The sequence below is a fragment of the Psammomys obesus genome, unplaced genomic scaffold (assembly GCF_907164565.1).
Source record: "Psammomys obesus unplaced genomic scaffold, mPsaObe1.curated_primary_1811, whole genome shotgun sequence".
Classification (NCBI taxonomy): Eukaryota; Metazoa; Chordata; class Mammalia; order Rodentia; family Muridae; genus Psammomys; species Psammomys obesus.
The window spans coordinates 6,472,514-6,494,833 of record NW_026596440.1 but is presented as its reverse complement, the minus strand read 5'-3'; the positions used below and the strand labels follow the sequence as shown (position 1 = coordinate 6,494,833).

At 44.1% G+C, this 22,320-nt stretch overlaps 2 protein-coding genes across 3 annotated transcripts in view; both read right to left on the bottom strand.

Moving 5' to 3' along the window:
• Slc35d2 (solute carrier family 35 member D2) overlaps window positions 1-2,845 on the bottom strand; it is a 31,124-nt gene extending 28,279 nt beyond the window's left edge. Inside the window, exon 1 of one of the 2 annotated variants that reach the window (XM_055597935.1) lies at window positions 2,568-2,845. In XM_055597935.1, coding sequence (XP_055453910.1) covers window positions 2,568-2,689 — 122 coding nt within the window. In that variant the 5' untranslated portion in view covers window positions 2,690-2,845. The remainder of the gene's footprint in view (window positions 1-2,567) is intronic. The other variant, XM_055597934.1, reaches the window with a different exon arrangement.
• A 3,351-nt stretch (window positions 2,846-6,196) lies between these two features.
• Window positions 6,197-22,010, bottom strand: Znf367 (zinc finger protein 367). Its single transcript, XM_055598042.1, has 5 exons — window positions 21,536-22,010; window positions 15,641-15,791; window positions 13,347-13,466; window positions 12,230-12,368; window positions 6,197-8,691 (listed from the first exon to the last, which is right to left on the bottom strand). The coding sequence occupies exons 1-5, from the start codon at window positions 21,920-21,922 to the stop codon at window positions 8,469-8,471; spliced, it is 1,020 nt and encodes a 339-aa protein (XP_055454017.1). The 5' UTR covers window positions 21,923-22,010; the 3' UTR covers window positions 6,197-8,468.
• Between the last annotated feature and the right edge of the window lie 310 nt (window positions 22,011-22,320).

The window sequence follows — 22,320 nt, the reverse complement described above, 5'->3', positions numbered from 1 at the left end:
TCCCCCTTTTGGAGACAGGGTTTCTCTGTGTAGCCTTGGCTGTCCTGGGCTTACTTTGTAGCCCAGACTGGCCTTGAACTCACAGCGATCCATCTGCGTCTGCCTCCCTGAGTGCTGGGATAAAGGTGTGGGTTTTTCTTTTTTAGATTTATTTTATGTCTTTAAGTGTTTTGCCTGCACATGTGCACCATGTGCCTGGTACCCAAGAAGGCAGAAGGTGGCATTGGAATCCCAGAAACCAGAGTTACAGGTGGTTGTGAGTCAACCTGTTGGTGCTGGGAACCACACTGAGTCCTCTGCAAGAGCCATTTCTCCAGCTCCTCCACATTTGCTTTCACTTTGAGACAAGGTCTTCATAGCTCAAGGTGGCCTTAAACCTATGTGTCTGCTGACTGTGAACTTGTTATTCTGCTGCCTCCACCTCCCCAGCGACAGGCCTACAGGTGTTCACTATTGTGCGGTGCCAGAGAGTGAAGCCAGCTTTTTGCACACTAGGCAAGCACTACCAACAGCTTCATCCCCAACCCTGACAATTTCTTCTTCCTTATTACCTTGCACTGTGTATTAACTGGCCTGTGTGTATTTTAAATTTTATTCATTTTTATCTAATGTGCACTGGTGTTTGTCTTGTGTGAGGGAGTCGGAGCCACTGGGACCTGTTACAGACAGTTGTGAATGGCCATGTGGGTGCTGGGGATTGAACCTGGCTCCTTTGGAAGAGCACACAACGCTCTTACCTACTGAGGCAGCACTCCGGCCTCTCATTTTAATTCCTTTACCATGTAGTTTGTGGGGTTTTTTAAAAGATTTATTTTTATTCATGTGTTTGTGAGTGTAGCTCACGTGCGGCTGTCTGAAGAGGAATTGAACTTACAGGTAGTTGTGAGCCACCCCCTGTGAGTGCTAGGCTGGCAGGATGGTCAGGGGGCAAAGGAGCCTGCTGCCAGGATGAAGGAATCGAGTTCCATCCATGAGGCCCATATGCTAGAAGGACAAAACTGACTCCAGAAAGTTGTCCTCTGAGCTATGCCCACACACACAGACACACTTTCTTCTTCCTTTTTTTTTTTTTCCTGGATTTTTCTTCAGACAGGGTTTCTCTGTGTAGCCTTGTCTGTCCTGGACTGGCTTTGCAGACAAGGCTAGCCTGGAACTTGGAGATCTACGTGCTGCTGCCTCCGAGTGCAGGACTGCAGGTGTGTGCCCAGCTGACACACACTTACAATGGTACTAGATTACTATTGGTACACTAGGATGTGAGATAAAGGGGTTTTACCTGTTCTGTTCAGTTACCTATGAACCTGCGACCATGGCTTGCACTTCCTGGATACACAGTATCACTGCATTCATTGTGAGTGACCTGAAGCTCTGGCCCCACCCTCCCTGCATTGTTCTGCTGGGCTCTCCTACCACGGTTGTACTTGCTCACTCCCTTCCAATCACCTACGGGTGTGGACTTCTCTGCAACTTCAGGAGGCCAAGCCCTTGCTGTTCTCTTGAGGCACCAACCCTCTTCTCTCACAGCTCCCATCTGATAGGTTTTTCTGTTCTCGAACCTGATTGTTTATTCCCTGCTGTTGAAACAGAACCTCCACGGACGATGGTTCGCATGGTCCATCCTTCTTTCCCAGTGCTCACCATGAGCTCAGGGGATACCAGGTGCTCAGTAACACCTGCTGGACTTAGAACCTGTGGACATGAGGTAGGTGGCACTTTTCCCAAACATAAGACAAAAAAGCCATCTTACAGCCTTTACAGAGGGCTCTCATTCGGCCCTGGGAGGTCAATCACGCTCTTACTGAGAATGCTAAGTATGGACTAGTGCCAGAGGCAGAGCACTCATCCCTGGGCTGGGGCCGATTCGAACCCACGGTTCTCTCAGGATTGCTACCACACAGTGGAATTAAATAGGATAGCCTTTACAAATAAGTTCAAAGAAGCACAGAGTTTCTGGCACACTCCACTCTAATCCAAAAACCCTCATCTTGTAAATCTCCAGAAATACGGTTATTTAAGAATGGTCAAACTACGTAAACAGATCACAAGTCCAGATGTAATCCGTGGAACATGCATTTTGTTTCTTTCTGCTTGGAGCTGGAAACGTAGCTGCTCCCTAAGAGCGAAAGGCCCTGGGTTGCTTCCCCAGCACTGTATTAAACAGGTGTGGTGTTACACCCTGGAGGCGAGCACGGGAAAACTACTAGGGAGTCAAGTTAGGCTGGGATGCATGCAACCCTGTTGCAAAAACACCACAAAGATTAAAAAGTAATCATCTGCTCCAAATACACTTTCTATGGCGGTGCACACTTGTAATGCCAGCAACTGGAGAGGCTGGGTCATGAAGACTTGCGTTCGAGGCCGGCGTGAGCTAGCTGAATGCCTGTCTCAAAATTAAGAAGCCCTTAAAGTCACTCTTTCTCCGTTGTTGTACTTATTTAAAGCTTGCAACGGTGACTTTCCAAGTTCAGCCGGTGTGTGCTTGCTCCTGATCTCAAGCGGACTTTGTTGGCTGGTGACACGGTGAAGGCAGGCCCCGGCCACCCCGCGTCCCGCATAATCGGCCTCACCCGTAGGTGGTCAGCAGCGCCTTGTTGACCAGCACGATGAGGAAGGAGCACGTCCCGTAGAAGAGCGCCGACAGCAGTCTGGCCAGGCGAGAGGGCAGCCGCGCCGCGTCAGGCTCCTCCATCTCTGCCCTCCGCCGCCCGCCCTAAGCCAGCCCTAAGCCAGCCCGCGGTCCCCGCCCCCAGCAGCCGGGGAAGAGGGTGCGGCAGGAACAGGAAGAGCCCGGCTGCGAACCCCGAGCACGACCCGACCCGCGCCCTAGAGCGCGCTCTCCTCCGAGGCGCCCACCGCCAGGGACTGGCCAAAAGCCAGGCTAAGCCGCGGTCCGGTAGACCGCTCTCAGGCCACACCCCCCGCGAGGCTGAGGTTCGTTTCCGCTGATTTGTTTGTTTAAAAAAGTACAATTTACATCCTACACGAAGCGGCGAGTCGCGAGTTTGAGATGGGTTCTTGACAAATAAATACAATGACGCAAACGCACAGATCCGAGCTCATCTACCGCTGTCTTACTGTCCCCGATTTACAGCTATTACTAGAAATGCTTCCAGGCACACTGCAAGACCAGCGTTTGTGAGCAGCGCTTCGGTTTCTTGTTCATAAAAGCCTGGCAAGCAGAGCCAAGGATTCGGCTTCTTTCCTCTGGGACACTTCTGGTAAGTTCAGGCCTCACTCCCTTTACCCAGGGACAGCAGTCGAAGGTACCTGGTTCTTGTGAAGAAAGGCTCAGAACTGCAGAACTGCTGTAGCATTACAGGGTTTCTCTGTGTAGCCTTGGCTATCCTGAACTCGCTTTGTGGACCAGATCCCCGTCTCTGCCTCCCTGAATGCTGGGATTACAGGCATGAACCACCACACCCAGCCATGTCCCATATTTTTAATTCTAAATAATAATTTAAAAATTTTGAAAATTTAGCCTTTTAGAAATGCTTAAGATTTCCTGTTAAATAAAGCCGAAACCCAGCTATAATAAAGGGTAGAACTGTCTGCTAACAGAATGGAAGCTGAGCAGAAATTTTGGGAGGTGGCCTAGCACTGAAAATTTTGGCCAGGAGCCCAAATAACCTCAAAGAAAGAAAACAAAGGCACACAAATAAGATTTTAGCATCTGAATTACAGTCGGGAGAGACGGGGTAAGGGTTAGGAGCTCCAGTCGTTCCTGATGGCAACCCAGGCTGTTCCAGCACATATACCAGGCCGCTGGAACCCCCAGCTCCATGCAGGTCTGATGCCTTTGGTCTGAGCAGGCAGGGCACTCAGCGTTTACAGATACACAGAAACATGCCCAGAATTAAAGACAAAATAAATCTTCTTTAAATAAAGTAAATCTTAAAAGAAAAATCTAAATCCAGTCACTTTGGCTGATTTCCTCCAAGACCTATTGTTTCTGGTCACTCTACACATAAACTTTGCAAAATTTTAAAGTCACGTTCCCAGCCTAGCATGCGCGGAGCCCAGGTGCTGGTCCCAGCAGAAGCCTGCACTTGGGGAGTCCTTCGCATTTGCTGTCATGTTCCAGTGGATAGGACTTTTCACCAGTGTTAACTACCGTCCCATAGGCTAACGGAGCTTGGCAAGACCTATCTGGTTAACCAGTGTGAGAGCCAAAGAGCTCCTTGTTCCCCGGCAAAAGGGCAGGTTCGCTGACTTGGTTCAAAATTGAGTATAGGCTCAGCTCAACCTGGATTATAGGAAGATTCCTGGCAGTTGGATAAAAGCAAGCAGAAACAAATAATCCTTGCCTTAGGACAATCAGCAGCTTGGTTTGGATAGGAGGGCACATCCCTTGGTCCGTTTGTGCCCCTTCAGTGTTTGGCACCAGATGTATTGGAGGGGCACAGTAGAGAAGCCACCAACACAACTGCTCCATTACATGGTTAAGGTTTGTATTGTAGGTTTATTAAAAAGAAAAAGAAAAAAGTATCCAGAGCAGGAAGAGAAAAAGAGACTGAACATGGCCAGGGCTAGGGAAGTTGGGGTGGGGGTGCAGAGGGGATAGTGGAGATAGAGAATAGAACACAGAAAGCCAAATGGCAAGAGACTGGTAATAGGTTCTAAAGAGGGTGTGTAGCTGGAGGGGGGCAGGAGGCTAGGGTAAGGGCTTTGAAATGGATAACAAGTACCTGTGAATAGGGACTAAGGGGGCCTGGATGTCGGCAGATGGGAACCAGTTTCACAAGTTCCTGAGGAGTGCTGCTTTTTACTCCCCTGCCAGAATCCTCCTATAGTCCAAGGTGGAATTGGGCCTACACTCAATTTTGCACAGTCAGCGAGGAGGATTAGGGTACCCTTTGCACCTGACAATCAGGGCAGGGTAACCTTGATCATTTCGAGTACTCAAGATCAACCGAAAATATCTTGGGTGAAAAGAAAACCTGGTGGGCTTTTGAAAGAATGATACCTAACTCAACATACCCTTGAGTCAAAGGAAATCTCTGAGCTTTACTACCCTAATTTAAAGCCTGAGGCAAGACTGGCAATAGCGAATATTTAACTACACCAGAACCTCCGAGTTAGCAAGGCAGATAAGGCACTTGCTACCAAGCCTGATGACCCAAGTTTGAGCCCCAGAACCTACATGTCGGAGAGAACCTCCTCCAAAAGCTCTCCCCTGGCCTCTGTCTACACGAGTCATGGCACATGCACCCACCCTGCCAAGATGTTTTTCTAATAATGCCACTAATATAGTTGAATGAAAAAAAGAAAAGACGTAAGTGCTCTTAGGTACGATGAAAGGTTTATTGTGGATAAAAGGGAAGATACAGCTAGAGGCGAAGACATCTGGGAAGGTCCAGAGTGACCATGATCCTGAACCAGGCCATGTAAGGAGAGGGGAAAGCCAGGAGACCAAGAAGCAAAAGGACCGTAATAGCTGAAAAGGCTGGGTTATACAGGCAGCTGGGGTAAGGACAGCCCAGCCCCTGGGCCAGGCAGTTCAGAGTAGGGACTGAGGGATGCTGGGAGAACCTGGTGGCCACAGTCCGCTTTGATATGTTACTAGGCATCTCAGCCATCCGTCCTAGTTTGAGATCTAACATCAGTACATGTATGTGCACATACATGTGTACACATGCACTCATTTATCCCAGCACATGGAGGCCAGGGGTGGACACTGAGACCTTTTCACTTCAGGCTGGCTGGGATCCACTTGTTTCTGTCCCCCAGTACTGGAGCTAGAGTTCTATACCACCATGCCCACTGTTACATGGGTGCTCATGCTCATGCAGCAAGACTTGGCCTAGCATAATTTTAGCACTGTGATAATGAACGAGGTAAGGAAATTAGCATCCATAACCCAGGCCAGTGTTGGTAAAAGAGTGAACTTTTAATCCCAGCACTCCCGACAGACAGACTTCCTGTCTCAAACCATATTCACACTATAAAAAGGAAAAAAAAAGCTGCCTGAAGGCCGGCTGCTGATGCAGGTCAGTGTGGGATGCCTGCTTAGTGTGTGGAGCCCTAAGTCAGGCATGCCCCACAACCTAAAAAAGCTGTCTGAGACAAGTGAGATGAAAAGATGTCAGATTGTGGGTTGTTTCTGTTTTTCAGGGTGTATATATATATCATGGTTATTATACTTTTGAAAGAGAAACAAAATTATAAAAACTGCAAGAATGACCCATGTACTTTAAGCTTTAAATTAAAATAAAATTTTATTCAAAGCATCTTTTAAAATTACAGCATGTTTATTAATATGCTGTTAACTCTGCCAAACTACAACTTAGCCATATGAAGCATAAAACACTTCAAAAATCTGAATGTAACCACATTTTTAAAACAAAAAGCAGTCATAACACACCTCAAATTTTAGATGCCAATGTATTTTGTCCAAGTACATAGCTTATGTAAAAAAATTAAAAAAAAAAAAAACTTTAAAACATGGCCAATGGTAAGCAGTTGGAAGAATTTCTCAAAATATCCAGTCATACAAATGAAAAATACTTGTGAATATTAACAATAGCCGACAAAAGTCAACTAGAGAAACAAAAGCCCTTATTTTTGAAGGCCTTAAATCTATCATCTGTGAATTGGCTAATTGCATTTTTCAAATTGTACTGCTTCTTAAGGTGAGTTGATCAGATTTTAAATTTTCCAAGACTGATGAGTGTTGCATTTTGGTTCATACATTCCCATTCATCTGGGGAAAAATTCTAGAGAAAATGTTGAACCCCAATCCAAAGATATTCAGATGCTATGTATGGTCTCTTACCGTATTTATAAGTGCTCCAAGTTAAAATTCCACATACCAGATTACAGATAAAATTCTTAAGACCATTACAAATATAAATCTTCTTATTACAAATCCTCTTATTACAAAAAGTCCCTAAAGTAATTGACTGTACAGGGAAATCCCATTTGTAAAGTATGTTGCATGCACATTATTAACTACCAGGTCTTCAGTTTCACACTGGTGCTCCTCAAGACATTTCCTTACCTCCCCTCTTCAAGGCTACACACAACTCAACTACATGTGTACTGCAACTGCTGAGATTTTTAAAACAAAGCCTACATTGTTAATAATGTGTCATCTAAACTTATAGGGTGCTACCTCAACTCAAAGAAAAAAAGACACTGAAGAGCCATTTTTCCTACTACTATAAGTCTCCAATTAAAGAGTCTATCAATCATCATGCTCTGCATATAATTTTATTCACCTTTTAACAAAAGCTCAAGTGATAGAATCCTGACTCCATAAAAGAGGTGGCTGCTTGGCCCCTTGGGTTTCATTTCATGCCTTAGTACACAATGCATGTTCAATGACTTCATCTATTGAGAAAATGGTTTTGAACCATCCAACAACACACTTGCAGTTAAAACTATTTCAGAAGCCTGCATATTTGAATAGCCAATATTTACTCAAGTGTTTAACTGATAGCTAAATTTAGTGAACACAAAATAGCTTGGCATGTTATTCTGAAGTGAAGCAGAAAGGTGGCAATATGCACTGAAAATATAAATATGGAGGCTTCCATCCGCTAATAACGCCAAACAAGCAGAACAATTAAAATTTAGTGTTTACTATCAAAAGACCTAAACATTTCACTACGAAACAACCCTGCAGATGTCCCTTTTAGTAATACAAACACAAGTGCCAATCTCATTACAGGGCCCACAAGAGATCTCGCTGGTGTACACGTGTGTACCAGCTGCCAGGCTACATAGACTTTGCAAGATTAATCACTCAGGTCCAGCAGCTGAGCAATGTGCAAAGGTCCCCAGTCAATAAGCCGAGTGACGAGTGCTTTCTAAACATCAGTATTAGTGAGTTAAAAAGCCCACAAAGGCAGGTTAAGACTCATGTTACACAATTTAAACACTCAACTACGACCCACCTTACCAAGATCCTCAAGTCCGTAACTTACAGCGTCTTTCCAAATAGTTGGCCCCCATTTCTCTAGCCTTACTGGGCAAGCTATTTTGCAATTTAAAAATATGTATCTTATACATATGTCTCACACTGCCTTGCTTCAGTGTTTACAGTACTGTCACACATACTAACATACACTGTTAAAAATGATCTCATAAATAATCTATTTCAACCTTCTTTGGCTATTTGTACCAATCTGTTTTTTCATACAAATGTCTTATTCACAAAGTGCTTCCTGTGAGAACTGCTTCCAATGAATGCATTAAACTTGCAAAACCTAGCTTCCCACAACATGTAGCTTCTACCCTGTAACTGCAGTCCATATTTACAAAATATTTTAAACTTTACATCTAATTCATTTCCGTATATAAAAAAGTGCAATTCTCTCTCACCTCGTTCGAGGCAACAACATTCTTCATAAAAGTTCCTACAGAATAGCAGCCTATGATAAGCAAATAAGGTGCTTAGCTTATGCCCAAGGGTCTACTTCGTAAGTGCGCTGGGCAGTACATCTGTACAGTGAAGAGTCAGTGTGGGGCTACTGGCGGAGTGGCGCCCCTGTCAGGTTGGCCAGCTCAATGAGTGCCAGGGCCCCATGCAGCCTCTCCCGTTGTTCCTGCAGCTGGCGCTGGGCGCCACTCTTTCCATCATCTTCCTCATCAGACTGGAGGTACTCCAGAGGGTCTTGCTGCTCTTGATCAGCCTTCTGAACTAGCTTGCCTTTCAAGGTGGGGGTGCGCTGCTCTTTCATCTCCCAGTACCTGTGCAAAAGGCAGACATATTGTTTATATGTGTAGCTATCAGATTGTCACATATTTTCTTAGTGGGGCTGGAGAGATGGCTCAGCAGTTAGGAGCACTAGCTCCTCTTCCAGAGGACCGGGGTTGGCTTCCTAGCACCCATGTGACAGCTCACAACTGTCTGTACTTACAGTTCCAGGCCCCATGAACTCCTGTATACACATTCACTCAGGTACACACACATAAGATATTTTTACAAAATAGTTCCTAGTTCTCAAAGATGAAACACAAACAGTAAACAAACAGGTAAAAAATTCAACATCCTTAACTATCAGGAAATATTCCTGATATTCCACCTTGCCTCAATCAGACCCATTACATACTAACAGGAATATACATAGCTCAGCCACTATTGAAATTTTGTGGGGGGTCATCAAAATTCTCAAGGTGCCATATGACCCAGCTGTCCCACACCCAAGTCAACAGACTATGGAGACACTTGTACATTTAGACTTACTCAAGCACTGTTCACAGTAGTCAAACTACAGATCAGCCTAGGTGTCTGAGCAGAGGAATAAAATGTGGTGTATATATATATATATATATTTGGAACAGGGTCCAAGAATGTGAGATTTCTGAGTGCTTGTGAGAAAACTCAAGAAACCAAGACAGAAGTTTTGTGAGCTCAGTTAATTCATGTGTGTGTTCTTGGATTATGCTTTCGTGCACCCCCCAAGTATACTGGAGAGGAGTGATCTTCACACTTTGTTATAACTAGCTATTGTTATCTGTCCTGGTACTACACACTTTACAATCATGTGACTCCTCTTAACCCTCAGTATAAACTCTCTGATCCTCTGAATAAAGTTGGCTATTATTACACGAGACACTGTTACAGTCTGCCTCATTTATTGGCTCCATTCTCCCAGGTCCCATCATAGTAAACAACACATAATGGATTTGATTCAGCCATAAAGAACAAAATTAATATAGACACAAAAAGATAAATATCACATTTTCTCTCATTTGTGGATCTCAGACTTTATATAGCCTCATTAAATCATTTATCTGTATGTCATAAAAGTAGACTGAGGGAATGAGGGGTCTAGGAGGAGAAAACAATCACAGAGAGATTCTGGTAAAGTACTTGATAGACTTGTATGTATTTTATGAAACCCATTACAATATCCAATGATATAATATACACTAATAATGAAATTTTGGAGCTGGGCACAGTAGCACATGCCTGTAATCCCAGCACTCAGAGAGGCAGAGGCAGGTGGATCTCTGTTTGAGGCCAGCCTAGGCTACAAAGTAAGTCTAGGACAGCCAAGGCTACACAGAGAAACCCTGTCTTGAAAAACCAACCCTCCCCCAATTCTTTTGCTAAATAGGTTCCTCAGTAAGTTTTATTTTTCAGTTACTATTCAGATAGTACACAGGAGTTCTATTTACACAGAGAACTTAAATTCAGAGTAGAGCAAACACTCCTGTTCATATGTCTATAATCAAACACTTGCTGTTTTAGGCTTCACACTGCAATCTCTAATGATGTTTGCCATCACACTATGTGTAGCTCAGAGGCAGAACATTTGCATAACATATATCAAGGCTCCAAGTTCAACCCGAGGACCAGAAAAACACAAGCCCTTGGTATCAGGAGCCTCAGAACCACAGGGGGGAAACATTATTTAACAAAACAATGGCCTTATGATTTTGAGACAGGGTTTCTCTGTGTAGCCCTGGCTGTCCTGGAACTCACTCTGTAGACCAGGCTTGCCTCAAGCTCACAGACCTACCTATCTCTGCCTCCTGAGTGCTGGAATTAAAGGCTTGTGACACCACTGCCTAACTTTTTTTTTTTTTTTTCTGGGAGTGGTAGTGGTGCACACCCTGAATCCCAAGTACTCAGGAGGCAGAGGCAGGCACATCTCTTGAACTGAGGCCAGCCTGGTCTACAGAGTGAGTTCTAGGACAGATAGGACTACACAGAGAAACCTTGTCTCAAAAAAAAAAACAAAACAAAACAAAAACAAAAAAAAAAAAACAAAAAGAAAAAAGAAATATGACCAAGAAAATAATATAGTTTATCAAAAAAATTTTATGCTAGTTTTAATTCTAGCCACCTGATAACTCACAAGAAAAATGTAAATGTCTACTCTCTTGGTGTCCAAAGTGCATATTTAATGATGGTGCCCTCACCTACAAGTGTCAATATAAGGCCCTGAATAATAATGCTCACAGCTTTATTTAAAACATCTAAAGCAACCCAAAAGGTTGCTTTAGTCACATCTATCAAAAGGTGACTGACTAGACAAGCTGGCGTAGAGCTACACAATAAATTACTTTCTAGAAACAAAAGGAGCAAATGCCTGACACTCCATATGGATAAACCTTAAGTGATGATGCTGAGTAAAAGCGGCCATTTGATAACATTCTTATAAAGCTCTAGAAAATACAAATTAGTGTACAGTCCCAGCAGAAGAATGTCAGCTGGGGAGCAGTGCAGCTAAGAGGGGCTATTAAAAAGCCAGAGAAAACTTGGCTATATAGATGCATCCATTTGACTGTAGTGGTTCCATGGTACACACATGTCAGCTGTATCAAATTGTACAGGTTAATATATACAACCTACATGATAACTCAATAATGCTTCTTTTAAATTATATAAAAAAATAGCTTGGCTGATGGTACATGCTTTTAATCCCTACACATTGGAGGCAGAGACAGATGAATTTCTGTGAATTCCAAGGCAGCCTAGTTTATATAACAAGTCCAGACCTGCCAGGACTATACTGTGAGATCTTGTTTATAAATAAATAAAACTCGACCATATCATTTCAGGAAATCTGTCTCCTCACACTAGGAACATTGACAGCAGATAAGAAGCATTAAAGCATCATTAGCTCAGTACAAATTAAGGACTAGAACAAGAGAATGATGACAGGTCACTGGGGCTGTGAGTAAGGACTCATAACAATGGTTTGGGCTGCACACGGAGGATGATACTATCCTCTTGAAAAGTAGCATCTATGAAATGGATCCCAGCCTGTTTGTTCTAGGAGTTTCTGGGTAGGTCAAGTAAGCCTTACCTGAAATGACATTTAGCCTGAATGAGAACTGAAGACAAGCAGAATGGCTAGAGGAAGAAGTGAGGCCTGACCAAGAGCAGAGAAGCCCTGCAACAACAGTGGCATGGCGGTCAGTAAACACCAGCCCACTGCGGCACAATTAGGGAAGAGGCCCTGCAGAGAACCTGCAGAGATGTCAACAACAGCGAGTCACTGAGCCACATTCTCAGAGAAAGATCTTTATGCTGACCTTGTTGTCATGACCTCACAAGTATTACATATTTTTCAACAGTGAAACAAAGACTATTATATTTCTATCATACACAGATTCCAAGCACTCATAACAATTCTATAGGAAACTTAGTTATTCTGAAATATTTTATAAAATCTATATGGGAAATTTATTTAAAATGAGACTTTTCAACACTTTAATATAAACCCAAGCCCCAAAGGCATCTTTCTGGGAGACTTCAAACAGCAGGCCTTACCTTGCCAGCCACTCGGCAGCAGCCTTGTTGTCAGCAGACTGATGTTTGCTGAGTGTGTCTGTTGGCTCTTCTCTCTTCAGCCTGGCATAAGGGTGCTTCGGACAGTGGCGGTTTGCATGAGTGAATCTGCTTAGGCAGCCTTTAAAACACAAAAGGAAATGCTCACTAGAATGTGGACATTCAGACATACTAAACATGTCCAACTTCAATGTATACAATAAAGGAAGGCAGAGAGATGCTGAATTTTCTAATCAAACAAACTTCTATAGCTATATCCATGGGATCCAATGCCCTCCTCTGACCATGGTACACAAATATACACGCAGGCAAACACACTCATAAAATAAAATAAATTTTAAAAAAATAATAAAATAAATATTTTCTATTGAGTCAGGTATGATGTTGCATGCCTTTGATTCCAAAACTCAGCAGGCAGAGGCAGGTGTATTTCTTTTTAGTTTGACGACAGCCTGGTTTATATAAGGAGTTCTAGGCTATGTAATGCTACACAGTGAGACCCTATCTCAGAAAGAAACAAAAAGATTCCTCTCATATGTAGAAACTAAAAATGAACAGCCTATAAACATTTATAAGATTATAAGATTTACAAAAGCAATCAAGAAAACTATAAAAATAATGGGGGGGCCAGGACAATAAGAAAATATAAATATATACATGCTTTTATGCTTTTTTGGACACTGATTTAAAACAAACAACAACAACAACAACAACAACCACTTAAGAGGGCCAGCAAGATGGCTCAGTGAGTAAAGGCACTTGGCACCAACCCTGATAATCTAAATTTAATCCCTTATCTCCCCACAGTCAATAGATGGATGTAAAAATATGTGCCTTTAAGAAAAGAGACACTTACTCTAGTTTAACAGTGCAGGACCAGCATAAAAGCCTACTACAAAGACTATATTTGTTATGCATTTTTATACTTCATAAAGCTTGGGCTGGGTATGTAGCTCAATGCTAGATAGAGTATCTGTCAGCATGTGTGAAGTAGCTTGGGAGTGGGGGGCATGACTTATGTTTTAAAATGTAAGTAAAATGTAATCTAACTGCTAGCTGGTTACCAGCTATCCCTGAAATATCACTTCTAACACCATACCATTTTCTGAACAGACAAAAGGCTTCTCTCCGGTGTGAAGACGTTGGTGTGTTTTGAGCTGTCCACTTTGAACAAAGGCTTTTCCACAGTCTGGATAGTCACACAGATAAGGCCTTTCACCTAAGACGACAGACACCATAATCAGACCCGAGGCAGCAGGGCGAGAAGGGGCAGGAAGAAAATCCTCCTTACACGAATCAGAACTCCAGTGAGCAATGACACGTTAGAGTGCGCACAGGCAGGGGAAACGGCGACACTTGAGCCACTGTCCTCTACAAAGCACACTACACCCCCTAGGTCTTGAGCATTTAGAAACCCAGGTTCAAGTCCCTGTTACTAGCATCCTAATCTTACTAATCTATACTTTTCTCCTTAACAGTCCAACTATGAGCTCTCTCCTGATTTACACACTATCTCCAACTCCTGCTTTCTGTGGTTATTTCCTTGGTCTCATTCAACCAGAGGGGATGCTCCAATAGCCTGCTAACAGGCCTCTAGCTTCCTTCATATGCTGTATTTCATATGCTGGAGGCACCAGCAAAGAACTCTGATTTTGTAGTGCCAGTAATTCCTCAAGCCATCCCAAACCCTACTGAGCTCCTTCAACTGCTAAAAGTTGCCTGCTGATTTTTAAGTGGGTCCTAATATCTTTTCTGTATGCAATGTCACCAAATTCATTTAGCTACCTGGAGATCAGTCCATACTTTCCTCCATAAGAACATTCTGGCTAGGAAGCTGCCTCTTTATCTCGTTCTTATCCTTAAAAATACTGTCTTCCCTGCTCATTCAGACCCTAAGTCATATATGCTGTCAGCTGCACTTAGTATATTCTCTCATGAACTGTCCTGTGCTGATTATTTACCACAAGAGTCTCCTTCTGCAGAAATTCTCCCTACTTTCTGTTTCATTTAAATTTCTACATAAAACATAGTGCTTTCCTTGATAAGGTGCTCAAAAATGTCAATCATAATTAATCTATTATTTATTGCAAATGACAACTTTTAACCAATTACAATTCCTTCAGTATGACTCAGAACCGTGACATGTTCCCTCTAAACATCTCATTATTTATAGACATACTTACCCAGTCATGAACAGTTGCATATAACTTAAACACAGAGCTACAGGGACCACTAGTTAACAGTGGACAGGTTTTCACAAAGTCTGTGCTATTGGAACTTAACTGTTTCTTGGGGAACTTGAGTTCGGCATTTGTTTTGTGTCCCTATAGCAGGCCAAGATACATAAGCATCTGGGACATGCAGCAAAGGAGTAGCAGATTAGGACAGGAACATGGGGCTTTCTTCATTAAGACCCATGACCTTAACTTACTCCTAACACTGGGAACAAGAGTTCTGCAGCCTGTGAACCACTTACTGGGGAGGATTCAGACTAATTAGATTGAAAAGACCTTCAAAAATTCTCAAAATTGTATTATTAAATGAAGCAATAGCTTTACTAATGACATCTAAAGTCAAAGCCTCTAGCTTAGTTTATCAAAATTAAAGCCACACTCCTTTATAAGGATTTAACTAAGAAGAAAAGAGCTATCACATTAAAGAATCTGTTCAAAAAAGAAAATAAACAAATAATGACCCCAGTTTGTGTGGGAACCTTGGTGTAAAAAGGCCAAGTTCTAGACGAGGACCGCCTGGTCATACCCACTGTGGGGCTGGAGACTTGGCTCAGCAGTCAAGAGTATTTGCTGCACGTTCAGAGGGTGCAGGTCCAACTCCTAGCATCCACAGGGTAACTCTAATCACCTCTAAGCCCAGGTCCAGGGGGCCCGATGTCTTCAGAAGACACTAGGAACTAGTTGCGGTGTTGGGCAGGACAGTTTGTAAGTCAGTGGCAATAGGTTTTCATCTACAAACTAAAAAATCCAGATTTACTTATCTAAGGCTCCTAACCCTGCAGTCAACTTTGTGGAAAGAACATAGGCCTTCTACAAAGTATTTTGCTTTCTACATGGATTGCAGGGACTTCTGTGCACACATAAACAATTCAATAATAAGGACACAACTAACATCTGAAGCGACTATGTTGTTAAGTTTTAAAAGCCTAAAACCAGCATTCCCCACCAAAAAGCAACAGAGTAAACAGTGGCTAATAAACTTCAAAGTAATAGTGGCAACATAAGAAAATGTAAGGCAAAAAAAAAAAAAAAAAAGAAAATGTAAGGCAATTTATACGAACAGTTTAACCTAATCAAATAACATCAATTTACCTAAACACCAAATCAAGTTTTAATCAATTATCAGTTCTAGCCATTTTCTACAATGTTGCCATCCTACCTGTATGAGTCCTTTTGTGAGCCTGGAGTGACTTCTCCCTCGGAAACACCCTGTTGCATATGTTACAACGGATCCTGCTGGACGAGTGCTCTCCTTCATTTATCAAATCCCGGACAGTGTCTGCTCTGGGCCTGCCACGTCGGATTCCATCCTGCCAACATTGTTTAGAAACTTTAATATAATTCCCTGGAATATTAAAGCAGTGTAAAATAAACACTGAGCAGCATGACCAAGAACAGTTGAGGAAGAGACTCCAATAGCCCACCTCTCCAGAGAATAGAAAACTACTAAAATAAGCAGTCACAGACCCAGTATAGACTAAAAAGACTAAGAGAACTCATCAAATATGAAATCAACAAACATCCCCACAGCACTTTCACTTGGTATTGTCCTTTACCCAGTAGCAGCCTACAAAAGGTCTGTGTTCTTAGTGTGTGGCCCTCTGCCCCTACTTCCAGAGAGAGCAAACCAGACCCTATTTTGGAAGAACTATCTGCTGTGACCTGGTTGGAGTACTTGATGGACAAGGCCCTTGCTTTGCCTCACCTAATCTGGATATCTCTCAGGACATAGACTAACTATTCAGAGGGCATGATTCACAAATGTTTTACAAAACAACCTGCTGCTCTCTGGCCAAAAAAAAAAAAAAAAAAAAAAAAAAGGATTCAGCTAAAGCAAGCAGACACAGGAAGGAAAATCAGGGAGAAAGTCTCACAGAAAATGGAGCATACGCCTAGAAAATCCTAAACAGTCAGAAACTCTCCCTGGGGCTGCTCAAGATCAACACACAAGAAAGTGAAGGCCATGGCAGAGCTGTAAAAAGCTGGGTAAACAAGTATACCCGGCTGAGGATGGGTCAGGGCACTTGTGTATTTATGCCAGTGGCCTTGAGCTTGAAAAAGACATAAGAGGAGATGGATAGAGCTACACAGTCTACTGAAGCTAAAGTAATCTGGATTCAAAATAAGTTCTTATAAGTTTAAAAGGCAAATTAAAAATTTTCAGAGCACACTTCAAAATGTTAATTTAATGTTACATAATTTTACTTAAAAACAAAACAACCAAGAAGCAGCACTGGATTTGGCGGGATATGCCTGTAATCCCAGCACTCAGGGAGGCTGAGGCGGTACTGGTCTACAAAGCAAGTCAAAGACAGCCAAGGTTACACAGAGAAACCTGTCTTGGGGGAAAAAACAACAACAACAAAAATAACAAGCCCAACAAGGCTTTTCCTCCCAGTACTTGGGAGGCAGAGGTAGGTGAATCTCTGCGTAGAACTCAGAGGCCAGCCAAACTACATAGCACAGACCTTATCTCAAAAAGAGGGGAGTAAAAAAAAAAAATCAAGAAGCTATAAAGTAGTAATCCCTGCTTTTAGGAGCTGAGGCAGGATGATTGCAGGTGAGCTTAAGGCCTGCCTGGGCTATATAGTGAGACTGTCTCAAAAAAACAATCAGAAAACTCAAGACAACTTGAGCAATTAACAGCATACAACACTGTCACAGTGAATTACACTAATTTAGCAGGCCAACAAAAGGGGAAACTGCTTATTGCTCATGGGAAGTCTGTACTATCTTCTCTAATATAAAACAAGCATGTCTTAAGAAAGATCTTGTCTTTTCCAGGTAAGTTGTCATATACATTTTAAGTTACATGAAAAAAGAACAGTGCTACAAGTATCATACACAGCCAAAAGATGTCAATGTTTTCCATGTAAAATCTATAGGCGTCGAAAGCTTAAATATTAGCCTTATACCTAGAATGATAAGCTCTAACCAAATTTCCTTCAGTCAAATATTCACTTTGAAAGAGAAGTCCATGCCAGGTGTGGTGGCACACACTTTTAATTCCAGTACTGTGGATCTGTGAGTTCAAGGTCAGCCTGGTCTATAGCCCTAGTTCCAGGACATCCAGGACTACATAGAGAAACCCTGTCTCAAACAACCAAAAAGAAAAAAAAGATTAAATTACCCATTACTATTTTCTTTGCTACTAGAGAAAAATAAAACATGCCCACTTAAAACAGTACATAAATACAACATACTTGCCACATACAGGTAATAGTTTAATAAATACGTTATTTTAACTAAGGAAATAAGACACGAAATAATAACCCACATAAGTGAGCAGGATCTACTAGCCACACATATCTGTGTATGTATGTAGCATACTTGTGTGCATGCCTGTGTACGCACATCTGGGAGCTAGGTCAGTGTCAGGGTCTCTCACTGAACCTGAAGCTCACCATTTCTACTAGGCTGGCTGGCCAGAGGCCCTGGGATCTTCCTGTCTCTAGACACCCTCATTCCTTCCATCACTGTGTTTATATATGTGCTTCCCATGGCTTTTATGTGGGTGCTAGGGGTCTAAACACAGGCCCTCATGCTTATGCAGCAAGCATTTTACACTCTGGGCCGTCGACAGCCCCAACCATAAACAGTACATAACCAATACTACTTGGAGAGGCCATTTTCATTTTGGTCTTAACAATCAGAAAGCCAGGTTTCAAGGCATGTTTATCTGCAGCCAATTGTGTCCATAGCCTGAAGGACACACAAAGAACAATGTCAATATGAAATTTTGAATGATTACATCATTAAAAACTTTTGCATACAGAATCACCCAACCTCTAGGAGGCAGATGAGTAATTCTCAGTGTTTAGTCATATTAAGACAGAAGACCTAAAAAGCCTTGAATGTTTTAGACAAGTTCAAATATAAGGCCTGTCCTAATAGTTCCATTGTGTAGTAAGCTACCAAGGCCATAGAATCAAGCCACTAAGCAGCACTCCTCATGGCTCCTGTCTTGCCTTCCCTCAGAGATACAGTATGACCTCAGAGTTGTTCCCTCCAGTTGCTCTTAGTCATGGTATTTCATCACATCAATAGAAACCTATCTAAGACAAGGCATAATAAACAAGAAAAAGAAAAGAAAAGCAGATCTTGAGAGATGTTTGTGAGCCCTGATGAGGGAGTGTAATGAACCATATAACCCATCTCACATTTGGGTCTGGATACAAACTTCCTATGATGCTCAGATCTGCTTACTCCCCACCTGGATTTGTCTTCACAACTTCCCAAGTCTCCAGTGCAATTCATCTGTCATCCCCTATATAAAGCATCTCAATTGATCTAGATAAGCTATGTTATGTTTGCATACATCAGCTAAATATTTAAAAAACTAATCCCTAAAAGTCCATTTATATGTGATACATATGGGAACAATATGATGTAGAGAGTAAAAACAAGAGTTCTGGTTGGTATTAGAAGTTCTGCTATCATATGACATTAATCTTGGAGACTTTTTCTTATTCGTCAGCAGGTAAGGCATATTAGACAATAACTCAGAGTGCTCAACAGAGGGCCTGGTAGTTTACTCCTGACATTATAAACTGCCTACTCCACACCAGGTAATAAATGATAGCTACTATGCTAACAGAACAGGTTTTTATATGAAGATCAAAATCAATTATGTACACTACTACATGCAATCTAGATGTTCAGATATTAAAAGTAGATACTGGACAGGCAGAGGCAGGCTGTAAGATGTGAATGGTATCAGAGAAGCCAGAATCCTTGGTGCCCCACAGCATTCATCATGAATGTAGTCTGAACAGGGGCACAGACAGGAGGATACAGTATCCTGGAAAACAAGGACACTTTATCTATTCTTGGTCTTCCCCAAAATTCAACCATCAGAAGATAATGTTAATCGGTAATGTTAATATATATATATATATATATATATATATATCTCATAGCGCTAAGTTATCTTATAATGAGGGACCAAAACATGCTGGCTAGTGATACCTGTTCTTTACCCACTCAGGGGAGACAGTGTAGGGCAGGATAAACAAAAGAGCAACAGAAAGCTGACTCAGGGGCTGTATAACTCAGATGTTAACACCTCCCCTGGGAGTCATAGCAACAAACAGAAAATAACTGCTGTGCTCACTCACAGCTCTTAGCCTCAGAGTGGCATGACAAAGGGCAATGGGAGCACTACAGACTCATCTCCATCTTCCTGGGGAGAGAGCAGACTCAGCCAAGCATCATCATCATTTATTTAAAGCCTGGCGAGGTAGATCATCACTGTAAGAATGTTAGAGGCAAAGAAGCCGGGACTCCCTCTTTAAACTTAACAACATCTTGACCAGAATACAAACAAGGTCACTTTCTCGGATAAAGGCATATTCCAGTGCTCTCCCTTAAGTCTAGAACCTAAATGAACCTCGGGGGCTGCATGTGGATCCCTTCACTAATTAAGAAAGAACTGGAATCTGTTGTCAAATCATTTCTGAAAATCACAAATGTTCTGTGAGAAGGGCAATATATACACACATATATATTTGGCGGGATCTAACAACTCTCTCTATTTACATTACAATTCACAACTAGCAAAATTACAGCAATGAAGTAGTAACAAAAACAACTTTATGCTTGGGAGCACCACAACAGGAACTGTATATTAAAGGGTTGCAGCATTAGGAAATTTGAGAAACACTGATTTGCATCATTTTTCTTTGAGAATCCAAAATCAAATTGAGTTAAAACTAAGATTAAGTCATGGGGGAAGAGCGCAGAGAGATGGCCCACTGGTTAAGAGCACTGGCTGATCTTCCAAAGAACTTGAGCTAATTCCCAGCACCCACATGGTGGCTCACAACTGTCTATTAATCCAGTTCCAGACATACACACACACAGACACACATGCAGCAAAAACACCCATACATAGATGGGTGAGGTGGCGCAATCCAGGAGGCAAGGCAGGCGGATCTCTGTGAGTTCAAGGCTAGGCTGGTCTACAAAGGGAGTCCAGGATAGCCAACGTTACACAGAGAAACTGTCTCAAACCATTACAGTATTTTTGCATGCAAACCTTTCCACCACTTAACTGTACAATACATATTCTAAGAAGGACTAAAACATTAACAGAAAACTTATAGATACCTGAAGTACCTAAGATGACATCTTAGAAGGGTTCCCTAAAGCCGGCAACACAGCTGCTCCTACACCGAGACCTCTACTGTTCTTTCAAATATGCACTGATGTGCAGTTTAATACTTGAAGCGTGTCCAAGTACTCTCATAATTTTCCTGCTCTATAATAATGCCACTAGTAAAGTATTTCCTCAGCCAAAACACAGTTTCACCGTCCTGGCTACTGCCCATAATGTCACCAAACTTGTTTCAACTTATAAACAAAGCATTCCTTAATCCGCTGAGCAATTTGCTGACTACTTGTAGCAAATTATTCGGGCACCCAGCCAACAGAACCTGGATATTTATCTTGTATTAACAATACTTACTCGACACACAAATTTACCGATACCTTTCTGAGCTCTGATGAATGTAAGGTATTAAAGTCTAGCTCCACAGACACAGTCCCGGGTCCTTCCAAGCACAGTCACCGCGTTGAAGTCCCGTTAACAAACCCCCTAAGCCTCAGCGGCTCTGATGCACACAGCGTATACTGGGACATGGTGTCGCTAGCCTTGAATTCCAGCACTCGGAAGGTGGAACTCTGGAAACTCGAGGCCAGCCCGGGAAACAGAGCGGCACCTTGCCCCGCCCCAGCGTGAGCTGGGGTCAGACGCTCACATCTTTCCAGAGGCTGCGAGGTCAGACACAGCAGCGCGGGGCGCCCTGACCCGGCGAGCCACCCTTCTCCACGCCGCTGCACCTGCTGCTGCCCTCAGCCCAGCCTCCGCGCCGGGCCCGTCACGTGACCCCGCCCCCCAAAGTCCGGTTTTGGCGCGCGGCAGTGACGTCAGCGTCCTGTCAGCCGCCGCCCCCGCCGCCCCGCTTTTCCTCCCGGCCCCGCCCCGCCCGGCCGCCGCGCCGCGCCGTTAACGGGCCCCCGGCGGCCCCGCGCCCCGGCTGCCCGCGCCGCTCACCTTGAGGTGGCCGCTGTCCGGGCTGCTCGCCTCCTCCTCGTCCTCCCCGCCCGACGCGGCGGCCACCGAGGCGGACGGCGGTGCACCCCGCAGCGCCGGGAGCTCCGCCGCCGCGGGCAGTGCGGCCGAAACGACAGCGCCCGCCGCCCCCGGGCTGAGCGTCACGTTATGCGCGTTCTCACCCCAGCGCCACGGGTACACCATGAAGTCGCTGAAGCCGGGGCTGGTGGGGACGAGCGGCGGCGGCGGCTCGGGCTCCCCCGCGCTGCTGCACGGAGGCGTTGCCGGCGTGGTCCTGATGACCGACACCAGGACGCGCTTCGGGGAGTCGTGGCAGAAGATGACCGGCGGCGGCTCCGCCATGGGCGCCGCGGCGCCGCGGATCATGCTGACTCTCTGCAGCCCTCGCGCTCTCGGCCCGAGCGTGCCTTGCCCGCCCGCGCTGCTACGCCTCGGCGCCTCACAGCCGCCGGCTCATGGCAGGCGGCTCCGCACGGCCGGGCTGCAGCGGCTGCCGACAGGAGAGCTGGGACGCGCGGCGCCGAGCCCCCGAGAATCCCAACCTGCCGCCGCGGTCCCCGCTCCGGCTTTTCCCGCGTTACATTTCGCGCCTGGGCGGAACCAGTCGCCGCGAGGACCCTGCGGCTGGCCGCCGCGGCGAGTGACAGGGCGCGCGGGCCAATGGCCGGGCCCGGGCTGTGCACCGCCCTCAGGGGGCGGGACCAAGCGCGAGCGCGGGTCCTTGCCGCCACGCCATTGGCCGCCGCTCTCATACTTTTTTGTCC